Source organism: Channa argus, chromosome 20 (assembly GCF_033026475.1).
Source record: "Channa argus isolate prfri chromosome 20, Channa argus male v1.0, whole genome shotgun sequence".
Lineage (NCBI taxonomy): Eukaryota > Metazoa > Chordata > Actinopteri > Anabantiformes > Channidae > Channa > Channa argus.
The window spans coordinates 3,662,823-3,677,196 of NC_090216.1; the positions used below are offsets into that span (position 1 = coordinate 3,662,823).

The following is a 14,374-nucleotide window of genomic DNA, read 5'->3' on the forward strand; positions in this document are numbered from 1 at the left end:
CATTGTTAAACGCAGTCTTGAACCTTTCCACATTTCTTCCTCTGAGGACTTTGGTTGTTCCAGCTCAGACCGTGTTTTGTTTTGTGATGTTTCAGGCTTGGTACAAAAATTCCTTACTGCATAAATTGCAGAGAACAATTCTTGTAAAAGTTGCATCTGTGTGTTTTTTAAAATGTTATAGAAGTTCCATCATTCATGGGTCCAAGCAGCAACTTGTCATCTGTCTCCATCACGTTACAAAGCCACTGGAGCCGGAAAGTTTTCAGTGATGTGCCAAGTCAAAGGGCACCGCAAAACTACTAATCACAGTTCATTTTTAAGATGTTATTGGTTTCTGTAATTAATTATTTAAAATTAACAAATTCTTTTAATTTCTTAATCAATAATCATGGGAGGGGTTAGGGCTGCTGCTTCAGCACTAGGGCAACGATATGAAGCCTTGGTCTTCCAGGTTCCTCCAACAGTCCAAGGACATGGACAGTGCACATGCATGTTAGGTTATTGGTAACTCTAAATTGCTCTGTCATCCCTGAGGTCAACTGGTGACCTGCGCAGGTAGTTCTCTCTGCCATTTGTCCCATGACAGCTGAGATTGGCCTCTGTCCTTTAAAAAGCTGTGCAGATAACAGAACACAATCATTTTTTTTGTGATGTGAACAAGTGAATTGAGTCTACACAGACTATTTCAGATTATAAGTATATGACAAATGGTGATTAAGTCTTAAAGTCTGAAAGGTTGTTGTAATCTTTTTATTTTTGGTGTGAGAGCTTTATTATTATTTTGCAGTTTTTCAGTCGCTGTCTCCTTCTACACAGTTTGACGTAGAAGCTTTGTTCAGCTTCCTAAACATAGGCTTCTTTTAGGACAGCGGTGCCCAATGCGTCGAAGGTAGTGTGGGTAGATCGCATGGAATTAACAAAGTAGACTTCAGTCCATCATCCGTCCTCACTTTGAAATTTGTCACTTGATTGATGTACAGGGCAGCCAGTCTGACATCTGACCTTTTGTGACACATGGGTCACCGTGCCTCCAATTTATTTCTTTTAAACTTAAGAAAGGGTTTAAAAATGAGTGGGGGAGCTGGACACTTCCATGCGGAGTGGGAGGTGGACTTTGTTTCACTATGTCATTTTCGAAGTGCGTTTGCCTCATCTGCCAGTCGGTCATCGCTACGCCGAAGAAATGTGGAGCAGCATTTTCGGGCTGTTCATAAAAACTACGACACCGACTTCCCTCCGAAAAGTGAACCGAGAAGAAGAAGGGAAAAGGAACTAAAATGTCAGCTTGAGGCTGGTTATCAGCAGAATCCCTGGCTAATTCTATTCAGTGCAAGTCATCAGAGTAAGGTAATGGGGAAAAAAATGTACAGAGTTGTATTGCGCAATATGGGTTCATGTAGTTATGCAATCTACACCAACATACAGTATGTTGTGCATATAAAGAATTCTCAATATATTCATAATTAAATATATATTTTGTATTATTGTAGTAGGTAGATCATTTTAATCATTTTAATCATTTTTAAGCCAAAAACGTGTGGGCTCCCCTGTTTTAGGAGATGTGGGCAACTACTTTTCTCTTTACTCACTTTTATGCTTTTTATTTTTTAACCTTTTATCCCTTTTTGTCCCCTCATGTAAGTCAATGGGACAGTTGAAACTACCCTTTAACTTGCCTCTTTTGATCAGCTTCTTTCTATCTTTTATACTTTTTGAATAATGGCAGTTTTACTTTGAGGGAGTTTTTTTAGTTTTTTTTTTTTTCCTCGTTTTTATGCTACTATTTCATGTTACATCTACACGAGGGAAAAGTTAACCTTCACTTCTGCTGATTTTCTACTTTTTTTTTTTTTTTTAAAGTTTAGATTTTCTTAAAATAGTAAAAGTGTCAGCTATTTTTAAATAATTTAGCTCCAATTCAGCTTTCAGCAAAAGCAAACATTTCAGCTCTTTCAAGAAAAACAGTTCATTTTTTTTTCGGCTTTGCTTGGAAAATCCTTTCAGCGCTGAAGCACTGACAGTGCATTTTCTGGTTTAATATTGAAATTATTAGTGTTAGTGAAGCGAAACCTACACTCATCAGGTGACCAAATATCACTGATGTTGCTAAAGATAAGTGGTTGCTACAATGTTTGAAAACATTTCTTAGGTGTGAAATATGCCCATGGAAATGTATATTTTTCAATTTCTTCAGCATTAGAATTTTAAGCTATTTGCTGCGTCATATCATTGTAAACTGCAGTAGTGTTGATGGTTAGAGGGCTTTGGGAACTCGTTATGGGTATTTTAAAGAGTAAACACTTAAACCTAAATCAAACATAGAGCATTAGTTTAGGGTTTGATTCATTAAGAAAACTGAAACGTAGATTTCACAGTAAGAGATTGGACTCAAAAGACCTGCAGTTTTAACATGTCAATCACAGAAGTGCTTCAAAACACATCAGCAGTTAACTACTGTGTCTTGTGTATCAGCTTTTGTTTGACTGGGGTTTGATTCCAATCATGTCTCCAGTGTTTGCCGATTCAAAAATCACTCCACCTTTGTGAAACAATCCTTAGACTCATTCAAGGGCCAAATTTATAATGGCCTGATCCGCACACTTTGAGAGTACGACAGAGTAAATGTTATGTTGGGAAACGTGAAGACAAAATATTTGTCTCCAGTCAGATAAGTCTCCCTCCCCTTCCTGGGTTTTGTTTTGGGAGGTGATGCAGGGCTTGTAATGGGTGGGGTGTGTAGCCAGAGTCAGAGAGCTGCAGCAGTATTGATTTTGGGCTTGGCTTGCAAACACACAGCAGAGTGGCTCGGATCTGGCTTTTGCTGCGTGTCCTGCCAACACACTGGAACTGACATTTCTCCTATATCATTTTTCTCTGATGTCCTTGTTATCTTTTCTTCGGCCCGTTTCTCTCGTTCAGACCTTCTCCTTCAATTTAGTTAGTCATTATTTTATTTTCAAGTTCTTGCCCCAGTGTTGTCTGCTCCTGTCTCTTAAGGTTTTGTTTTTTTTTTAGCAAATGCACATACACATAGGTTTTTAATTGATTCATCTTCATCCCAATTATTAATTATTAGTAAGATTCCTAACAAATTTTTCTCAACAGACAAAAAAAAATAAAAAATTTTGGAAAAGTGTCACTTGTGCCCCTTGAAGCACTGGCTCTCTGCTCGTCCACTTCTTTTTTGTTTTTCTCTTTCCCACCATCCTCTTCTTGCCCTCCCCCTCTAAATTCTGTAACAAAGCCAAAATGCAGAGCCCAACTGACACTGCCAGTCACTGTTCTTTCCACGCCTTGGTACACACTGTGTTGAGACACTTTCACACATGTATATTTATCTCTAACTTGCAGTGTACCGTCTCCACCCCGCCCTACTTTCTTAGCTATACGTCATGTTAAATAGAAGAAAATCTATTTCCTGTGTCTCTGTCCTCACTCCCCCCCATCCTGCTGGTCTTGCACACAGTATGGAAAAAGAACAAACTGTCCTATTCCCAAGTTAAAGCAGAGGGAGTAAAGTCCGTTCATGGTTTGCACTTGCTCTCAGATGCCAAAAAATGTCAACTGTTCAAACTACAATCAAGGGTATACATAAACAGACACATGATACTGACCTCTAGTCAGTGAGAGGAGCTGGTAGCTAACCAACTTGTCAAAAAATAAAAACAAAACCGAGCAAGAATAGGATGAAGAATGAGACATCATAAACATTCAGGCGTTCAGTTAATGAGCATTCATGTTTAATTATGATTTTGGGTTGAAAGAAAACGTTTTACATCACACAGATATACTTAGATCCTAGCAGATGCAAAAAGCATGATCTTAAGAATATTTCATAGACGGAAAAGAGTAAATATTTATATTTGGAACAATTGTTTAATCAATGTATTTACAAACGTTATAATTGTATTGTACCTTATATACATTAAGATATGAATGTATATAAATAACTGAGGAGTTTGCATTTTGTTTGTTTTGGTTTTGGTTTCTCATAATTCAAAATAAAGGCCTGACATAAGCCAAACATTGGTTATGTAATAATCTTTTAATAGCTCCACAGCACAGAAAACATTGGAGGTTACATTTAGTCTATTCAAGGACACGTCTGTCACTTAGAAATGTCATCTGCACTTTCATTTACCTTGTGATACTCGTTGGTTTAGATTTGAAAATAACTCTGCTTTAGAAAAGGAGGTAAAGGGAGCAAAGCAGCTGCAGTAGTCTGTAGTTGTTTGGGTCCAGAGCCATTATGTGGGTGTGGTAGATTCTGCTATTTGTCTGGAGTACTACTCAGCTGTCTGTCGTCTAAGCAGAAGAAGCAATGAACCCTTAATAGTGCCCTGAGAGTTTCTTCTCAGCACATTTATGTTTTCATTCATGTGTTTTTTGAGGGCTATGTTGTATTTTCCTCCTCCACAAAACATTTGCAAACCTTTTTATTAAAATATATTTACAGTAAAACATGTCTTGATGTATCACTGCCACCAAAAAGCAGAATAGCATGGACTATATGGCAGAAATGTTTATCCTGTTTTCTCGAGCTTGTGCATCTTCATCCTCGTGCTGAAGTACTGACAGTGTGTCTCTGCGTGTCAGATGTTGTCAGTGATTTTTTTTTTCTGCACATTGCCTATTGTAGACTCAATTTTCTTGTCTTTTTGTTTTTTTTATCTAAATGTGAATAAATACTAGCCACATTTCAGTATACATTTGTAATTATGAGTATGTATTTATGATTTGCTAACTAGTTTTGCATCGCATCACCAAAATTAATTCCCTGAATATCAAAACCTACTTTGCATTGACTAGGTCCAGTGCTGCTTAGTGTGTCTTGAAATACTGGTAGTATGATGGTACTGAGATGCAGTAAAGAGGCTTGTGTAGAGCATCTGTTTACTACATACACTTTATTCTTCTTCTTGCTTTTGCTTCTTTGTCTCTCAGGGTACATCCCCAGCTACCTCGAAAAGGATGAGCCATGTGTGGTGTGTGGTGACAAGGCCACGGGTTACCACTACCGCTGCATTACCTGCGAGGGCTGCAAGGTACACACACCCTCACAATCAACGTTTTAGCTGCATCAGATTGAAAACGCACATAACATCTGCCAGAAATCCTGATGAGGCCTCTGAGGTCATCTGTTATGTGCATATTCCAATGAGCACATACTGAGCATTTTCACAAAAGCATAGTGACAGATTGTGAGCGTGTGGAAAACAATAGAAAGATGATATATTGACACGTTTGTATAAAACCTGTCAGCTTTCAGCCTTGCGCTGTTTATCTTCCTTGCTTTTAGTTGATTTCATGATCAGTCTCCTTTTGTTCATCTGTTTGTTTGTTGTCATGATATGTGAGACACCACTGAAGGGATTGGGTGTAAACTTATTGGGCAATGATTTATTTGATGCATGATGAATTGAGCAGCCCCTAGAAAAATATGCATATTTATTTTTGTCCATTTTGTTTTTCTTCATTCATCTAATAATTGATGCTTGTTTTATGGAAATAAATTCATTTTCAGCTGTTATTTGTTCACTTATTTTGTTGTGTAAATGTCAACATCGAAGAAATACAAACACTTGCATCAGATGTGGTGGCAGGTCATGCAGACAACAAATTAGAACAAATTCTAGATCAAAGATAATTTTTCTAAAATTGTTGCATCTCAGATGAAGCAGCAAGTTATTGTTAAACTACCTCCCTCCTGTAATTAAAAACTATATAATGTCCTAGACTCAACATCTTATTTGTCCCTTCATCATTTTTTTTTTTTTTACTCTTAATCACTCTCTTATCTTGTCCTATTACTCACCATAAGCCTCTTCATTTTTCTTTTAATTTTAATCTACAAAAGGCTCTGTCTCTTGTCTACCAACAGGGTTTCTTCCGTAGGACAATTCAAAAGAACCTCCATCCCTCGTACTCCTGCAAGTATGATGGCTGCTGCATCATCGACAAGATCACGCGCAACCAGTGTCAGCTCTGCCGCTTCAAGAAGTGCATTGCAGTGGGCATGGCCATGGACTGTGAGTGCGGCATTTGTGCACACAGGCAAATGAGGTCACACATAAAGAAATCAGGAAAATGTAGCACAAAGACGGACGGTGCTTGTTGCTGTGTTTTAAAATTGAAGTTGGAGATGAAACTATTATTTCGATTGTTATTGAAATTAATTCATATTGTAGTTATAAATTGTTGTGGTCTCACTCAAATTGACTGTATGGACAGGGCTGGTTAAGAAATTGTTGCAACTGAAGCTGCAACTCTGTATAATAAAGCTCTGGATATATTTAAAGTGTGGGCAACATGCAAACTAATCCTGTACTTTGCTTTTTTTTTTTTTTTTTTTTTTTTTGTGTCTCCCCCTCTCTCTTTTTTTTCTTCCCCCCTCTTCTCTCCTAAATCTGTCGTAGTGGTTCTGGATGATTCAAAGCGGGTGGCTAAACGGCGCCTGATTGAGGAGAACAGGGAGCGACGCAAGAAGGAGGAAATGGTGAAATCCCTCCAGAACCGTCCAGAGCCCACGGGGGCCGAGTGGGAGCTGATCCGCCTAGTAACGGAGGCCCATCGACACACCAACGCTCAGGGCTCACAGTGGAAACAGAAACGCAGATTCCTGGTATGACCACATGAGGAATAGTGGAGGGACATGCAGACACGTGCACCCATGTACATGCAGAATCTCTCCTAACTTTACATTTAATCTTATCCACAAAGCCAATGTTGACACTATTTCCCTATTAAACACAGAGGTATGCAAATCAATTGTATATAAAATATTATTAATTTCACTTGCTGCTATTGCCCATTGTTTTCTATATTACAGAGGAAACTTGCGTGATCTGCAAGTTTCAGTTATAGAAAAATTGTGTTTCAATTATGTCCGTTATGACAAAGCTGCACTCACTAAAGTAATTGACAGGATCTGGAGACACAGCAACCTCAAAGATCTGTTTGGGCAAGAAATGAGCAATGAGACAGGTTCTAAACAAGCCAACAGTTAAACCACATCAGGATATTGAAACCATTTCATTTAGGGGTAAAATGAAAGTCAGTTATAATCTCTGACAAGTAAACGGTCTGAAAAATGCAGTGTGAGCGACTACTAGAGAAATTAGTAGTAGTAGGACAGTAGTACAGACATGTTTCTTTAAAAATTGTAGGTGTTCACTTCTTTTTTTTTTTTTTTTTTTTTTGTTAGCATTGTCACAGTTTGGTAATTACAGTGATGTTAAATCTCCAGTAGAAATATCTCTTGTATATGTTACAGAAAAATAAGAACCATGTTGTTGCAATGAAGATTTATCCTTTACCTTATTGACAACTGTCACTATTAAAGCAAAAATGTTTTCAGGATTTTAATTCTTCCTAATGAGGCTAGATGATGATGTGAGAGAGAAACTATTGCCTCAGAACCACAGGAGTAATTCCACACTGTCTTCATGCTTCAATTTCTCTGCTTTTATCAGAACACAACAGCAGGACAATATGGATTATGTTCCCATGCAAATATGCGCACTGAAGTCAGAAATGAGTGGGTTTATTAATTTTACCTGGGTGAGCTGAATCTCTGTCCCTACATGACAATGTCAGAGTAGCTCTTTATGACCGTGTTGCTCTCTGTTTCTTATTGTATCTTTCTGTTTTTATCTCGGACTTCTTCTGTCTTAATTCCTCAGCTCCCCTTTGGGGGGATTCATTCTGATCCCTTTGGGCTCAGACCTTATTCTTGTCATAATTTTCATTTACACCTCGACATTACACTTACTTTCTCCTTCATTTTGCCCATCTGTTGTTTTTGAGCTTCCTTCTTATCTCAAACGAGGCAAATCCTCCGTCACGAGACGTTGGCAGCAGAGCTTCTCTCAAATTGTCTTTCCGTTGTCGTAGTGCTCAGGTTCCTACTGGACAAGACTCGTTACAGTGTCCCTTCCTGGTATCAATTCTCCCAACTCACCCTGGAATATACGTAGCTTACTTGGGGATTTGGTATCATTCAACAACGTTTAATACTTTGATACTGCTTCCTCGCCAAAAGTTTTTTGATAACTTTTAAAAAAGAGAGTTACGTTTTTAAGCTCCTTGGCATCTATACACACACACAAAGCAGTTGAATAATACAAAGAATCATAAAAACTGAGTTTAAAATGGGAACCTTCAAGTCACTAGATGACTGCTGGACCCTTCTGAACCACATATTAGCGTAACAATGAACAAATGTAAGAGTTAGAATCCACTTTCAGTGCAAAATAGACCTTACATAAGGCTGCATGCACTGACTCTGATTAGGTTTACTCAGGTTTCAGAATTTGGTGCCAAACGTCAAGGCATTTCTTAAGAGTACTATAAGAGTTTTGGAAATTCAGTACCCAGTCCTGCTGGCAGAGGTATGAGCACTCAACAGTTTTACAGCAGCACTGGGCCAGAGCCCATGGGTGAATGTGAGTGTTAGATGAGAGAAGTTTGGAGGAATCATCTGGAGAGAGTTTCAAAGTACTTTTGCAATTGTTGGCCAGTATTGTAGAAGGAGGAAACACAGAAACATATATTTACTCATTTATAGTACATTTTAATATTCAATATTTAGGTGGAGATGTTTTGTTACAACTACCAAGCTAAAGAAAGCCTTCCTGTGGAGCAGGGTTCAATAGTTGCACAATAACCAGCTGTTGTGAAATACTGCAGTTCTTTGCCCTAAGTTTGGTTCATCTAAAAGTATAAACAGTTCTATTACACACAGGCTTTACTCACTCACTGAGGAAAGCTGGCTGACTGTAGTCACTGAACCCTGAATACCTAAATTTACATGCTAGGCCAACCCGGATGAGGTAATTCAGCTCCTTGGGGGCCGCTGCTATAAACGGCAGCCTTGACACAGCTCCCATACACTGTACTTGAGCTCACAAATGATGATGTTCGCTCAACAAGAACTGTAGAATGATGCACTGATTGAGCTCTGCATCGGGTCAAGCAGAAAGACTGTAGTCTATGTGGTAAAGGGAAGAAGAAAGAGAAAGCAGGCTACACACTAAACAGCATGTGCATATCAGGCCTGCGAATATACTTATCTTATGCCAACAGATTGTAAATTGATAAGTGAACAACTTATGATGACACAGCAGTACCATCGATTTTTTTTATTTTTTTTCTCAGCCCTTTCAAGAGCCATCTTTACTTTACATTATCTAAGTGCATCTCTGATATACGGTACACATCAGTTGATTAGATATACCAAATAATTTTGCTTCCTCTAACAGACTGAATGTTTTGAGACATGGATGAATTATTAAGATGCTGCAAAAGGTAAAAAGGATGCACATTTTGAAATATTGACCACTGTAGTCATCTTTTGAACCGCTCCGACCAGGATCCCCTCATCCCTGTGGTTCAGTTACACTTAGATGTGGGCAGAACATTTGAGTCAATTTGTGGTCATGTTCCTGGAAACTTCTTGTGTATGACATGACACACATTCTGGAAGTATCAGGTTTAAGCTGTTAACTAGCCAGGGATGAAAACAGGAGTTTCTGAAAGGCTGATAAACAGAACCTGTAAACACAACTACATCTTGTCAGCAACAGTTCTGCAGATAATGTTGTCTCGAATGATCGTCTGTTGATACTCATGAGTCTAATCAAGTTAAAGTTAAGCTAAATGCATCGCCTTTAGATGTGAAGGCACAAAGACTGGCCCAAGTCTGAGATAGTGTGTGTTTTCTCTCTCTTTTACACACTTTTAATTTCATGCTGCTGTGTGTACGTGCATGTCTGCACCGCTGTCTAGAAATACTCTCACTTATTTGTTGGCTGATTTTATTAGCATTACATGGAAATCTTTATGGTTTCACGCTTTGATGCAACAACTACACTTAAAATGGATCCAGACCATAAAATACATAAGTGCGTGTGTGTGAGAGCATGAGTGTCTGTATGCACATTGATGTATGTGTCTGCATTTGTAGGAAAATATGAACCATGCAAATAATACTGAGAGGGCTTGTGTACTGGCAACTTTGTGTAGCCAAGATCAACCTTTCCTGCTCATAGAAAGCAGATTAAAAAGGGATTAAGTGAGATGCTGCATTCTATATATTGTAACAGTTCCTGTTATCTTGCTCATAAAGGTCAGTGCACACTCTATTTAGTATTCCAGGACCAGTGAAGCATAAACTCTACTACTAGCAGCCTTTCAAATCATACACGTCTCCTTTTCTCAATAGGTTATGAACTTCCGAACTTTATCCACAGTCATTTGCTCTTAGCTTTAGCACAGTTGCCAAATACGACAGTTCGCCCACCTCCTTAAAATGTTCTGCGCAGGTTTTCAGAAACTAAATTATACTAAACCATAACGATCAGGGGAAAAAAATTAAACAGCTGTGATTCAGTATCTGCAGGTCTGCACTCAGCAACCTTATCTTCTTGCCATGCAGTACATTGTACTCTACAGTGGGTTTTAGTACATTGATACCAGATGCACACTTTACCAGATACCATATAAAAATGGATTGGGAAGAAGTTTTAAAGCTTAGAAGTCTATATTTTATCAGGATTTGATGTCTTGAACTTTCATAGGGGGGTTGTACTAAAAGTGATTTTCGAGATGAAAGAAAACTCAGCAGCTTGTAAAGTAACTATTGCTTTAGTAATCAAACAAGAAGCAAGGATCAACCGGATCCCCTCTATTGTTTTAGGGTACACAATTTAATAGTACGGCTTTCCTAACATCATAGTTTAATAGAGTCAGTCATCAACTACGGGACCTTTTCACCATGACAACTCAATCATTTTTTTCCTGCTAAAAACAAAACGCGTCGTACTGTTATTAATTAAACATGTATCTTAATCACGTAAATCATCGCTCAGACATACAAGGAATAACACAGAAGGGGAACCATCCATTTTCACTGGCTAGATTAAAACATATATGGATGTCATTTCTCTTCCCCAGGTGTAATGGAACAAACTTTCTAGAAGTAATCCATCTGATAAAAGGTCAAGAACAGTTGAAGCTGTCTACAGTCACTACATAACGGTTTTTCTCCTCTCAGTGTAGCGACTGCCAGTTCTCTGTTCTGTGGTTCTTGTCAAAGACCAAATAGTTTGTGTCTTTTCTCCGCACTGAAAATATTTTCTTTTAGAGCTTAATGCACATTATGAACTTCATGTCTGTACAACAAAAATGACCAGCTTTGCAGATATAGCAAGCAGTTTTCCTTAGTGCCACGCAGTTAATAAACGAGCATTTGAAACGTTTGCTGGAAATCAGGCCTTTCTAAGAAGACACATGAAGCCCCTACAGGCAGAGGATGTGAGGAAGGATAGACAAGCATGAATGAACCCACGCATAGCATAAATACCTGCATTTTTCTTATGCGTAAGTATTAACCTGCCAATAGGAGCAACAAAGCTCAGTAAACACATGGTAGTGTTAAAGCTACAATTTACAACTTCAAATCAATCCACTTTGCTCCTCCTAGCCCTCCCTCTCTACGTCTGGCTACACTCTTCTACTCGGGGATACAAGTTGTACTTATACGCTTTCATTTTTGTCTTTATAGTTTTATTTCTTTGCACACTTGTGGTTTTCACGGTGTTACGAGAAACCCTTTTTTTTTCTCACTGGATCTGGATATTTTAGTAGAGAATTGCAGAAACAAATGAGATGAAATGCCGTATCTTTAATTTTTTCCCTCCGTAGCCTTTGTGATGAGAGCACACCCTCTGTGATGGACCTTTTGTTTTTTCTAGAAGCAACTGCTGACAGTTGAAAAGTAAAAAAATCTAGAAAAGATTTAGACTAAGACAAAACACAATTTACAGCACTGTCCTTATCAGGTCAAGATTTGACTTTAAACATCTATTCTCAGTTTTCTCGTGTTTACAAAAGGCCTAGGTCAACTGTACAGGATGAAATTGGAGCCTATAGAATAAGCAGTTGGTTAATAATATCACAACTCAAATTGCAATATTGATTTCATTTGTATCAGTTTTACCTCCTTTTTAAAGTTTACCTGTCCCAGCTCCACTTGGCTAATTTGCATTCAGACCACCACAACTCCCAACAGTATTTTATCAATGACTGATGTATATATTCTTCCAAAATATAAAAAAACCCATGGCCGCAGTTTTCAATTAATCACATATTTCAATAGAAGTTGTGCTAATGTATGAGTAGCATGATTAAGTCAGTCCCTGTTTGTTTTCCTCTGCTCCAATCTCAGTTCTCCCTTCTTGTCCTAGGCCATCAATGTTTTCCATTTCTGTTGTTGGAAATCATAATTTTGTATTTTGCGTAATCAGGCCACAACATTTAGGGTGCACTGCCCACCCTAGCCCAACTATCGATCCAGGTCCAGTTTAGAAGCAAATATCTCTGCACTTATTTATTTGAGACTGACTTTATGGGATGTGTTGGTAGCACCTCTACACAGTAAGATAACAAGATACATTTTGGACAACATTTTTACTTTAACATTTGAAAACCGTTACATGCTGCAAGTTTAAGATGAACTTTATTGTGAAATCCCTTACATAGTTGGATAGGGGATGGATAAACACCTTTAAGTCAGGTAGGATGGCCTGCTTAAGAAAATGACGGGCTGGTCCACAATCCAAGGAGTATGTGATTCCAGAGTCGGTGGCTCTATTAATCTGTGAAACTCCACCATGGGCTTACTATGAGCTCTCTGCTTTAGAAATGGTTTCTAAGAAAACAAGTGGACTGTTAAAAGAGATGTTGCTGTTTTATAGTTCTGTCAGCATATCTTGGTTTCGTCAAAATTTACAGCCTAATACAGCCAAAACAAAAGGCGCTGAACTTGTTTAAATCTGCCCTTTAAACGGTTTGCACTCCCGATACAGACTTTTCCCCCCAAATTCTCTCTGTCAGCCATGACTCATGACACACAGTTGAACCTGCTCAGTCTTTGTCTTGTGGTTTGTTTCTAAGCTTCTCTACTTGAGAAAGTGGCATGCGTTCAGCAGTCCTCAACCTCAGCTGCTCTTTATGTCTCTATCCCGAGAACAATTTTCTCAGTGCTGAAATGAAAAATGCCACTGACCTCCACGAGTGAAACCAATGCTTTGTTTTGGCTCTTGCATGGCAAGAGTTTCAGTCCATCAAAGTTATTATTACAACTATTTATGTTTTCCATACTTGCTCCGCTCCCAGCTACACAGCAGACGACCAGCGAAGTTTGCATTGATTTGCACAATAATTTTCCTTTTGGATTATGATTGATTGGTTCCTTGTGTGAGGTGATTATTCGTATACTGTTATCTCATCCCATTTATATTGGAAGTCCAGCCACAATAAATGACTACAGCTTTGACACACACTTTAATCAGTGGAGCGTGAAACAATATTTTTCATGGTCACAGCCTCAGTACACACAACTCTTTAAACATATGTATTACTGATCTGCAGAACCCCACTGCAGTGATCCTCTAAGTCATTGCTGTCTTTCTGGTGACATGTCACATTTCTCTCACACAGCACAATCTGCTGTCCTTATCTGATAAATTGCTTTTAATTTCTCTCCCAAGCCAAGTAAGCACTTTTGAAAAAGAAACAGAAAACGGTTGAAAAGCATTTAAAACTGTTGTTTCCTACACGGCTTTTATCAGATCTTCTTTAATCTAATTTATTCTTCTGTGCTCATATCAGCCTCCGCTTATGTACTGTTGTATCATAGTGCATTCTTTTCTGCTAATTTATTTTTAAAGGCTGTCATTTCCTAAAATAGTTGCGCACTGTAGTTTTTATGCCTGTGCAGCAGCGACCACACGTTTGGTTTATCCGGCTGTACTATTGCTGCGATAGCAATATCACATAAATGCTTTGAAGGAATTTCAAAATTGCCGGATTTTGGCAAACATTTACTTGAACTCAACGTCAAAGTCACTGTGACCTGATGAGGAGTGGCAACTTTACTGTTGCCATTGGTGGACTTTGTGTAGCTGGGAATACAATATTTCATGTTGAGGGGGTTTCTTTAAGTCTTAACTGATTAGATTGTGGTGGTCAAAGGTAAAGGTCACTGTGACCTCATGCTTGTCTATTTTTTTACCAGTGCAATATCTCTCGAACACCTGGAAAGAATTTCATTACCTTTTGCATAAACATCCCCTTGGACTCATGGAAGAACTGATTTAGAACATGAGTCTGGGCAGGCATGCATGTAAAGTGCAATTTGACTGGCTAATTGAGGCGTACATATAGCTGCCAGATGATCATTTTTGTTAGCAGATGTTGCAGAAACAGAAGTACATTTTCAGTGGTGGATTATTACACATTTGGCGCTCTGGTGAGTACTTACATCATTAGAATAGCATTTGTGGGACCAAGTCAAAATAAACCACAGTGTGTA

The 14,374-nt window shown here is 38.5% G+C and overlaps 1 protein-coding gene across 4 annotated transcripts in view; it reads left to right on the forward strand.

The window, feature by feature from the left end:
• The window catches only part of thrab (thyroid hormone receptor alpha b), a 121,564-nt gene that overhangs the window by 95,685 nt on the left and 11,505 nt on the right, over nt 1-14,374 (forward strand). For all 4 annotated transcript variants that reach the window (XM_067487242.1, XM_067487244.1, XM_067487243.1 and 1 more), the window contains 3 exons: nt 4,945-5,045; nt 5,882-6,029; nt 6,417-6,622. In XM_067487242.1, the coding sequence (XP_067343343.1) occupies nt 4,945-5,045; nt 5,882-6,029; nt 6,417-6,622 (455 nt within the window). The remainder of the gene's footprint in view (nt 1-4,944; nt 5,046-5,881; nt 6,030-6,416; nt 6,623-14,374) is intronic.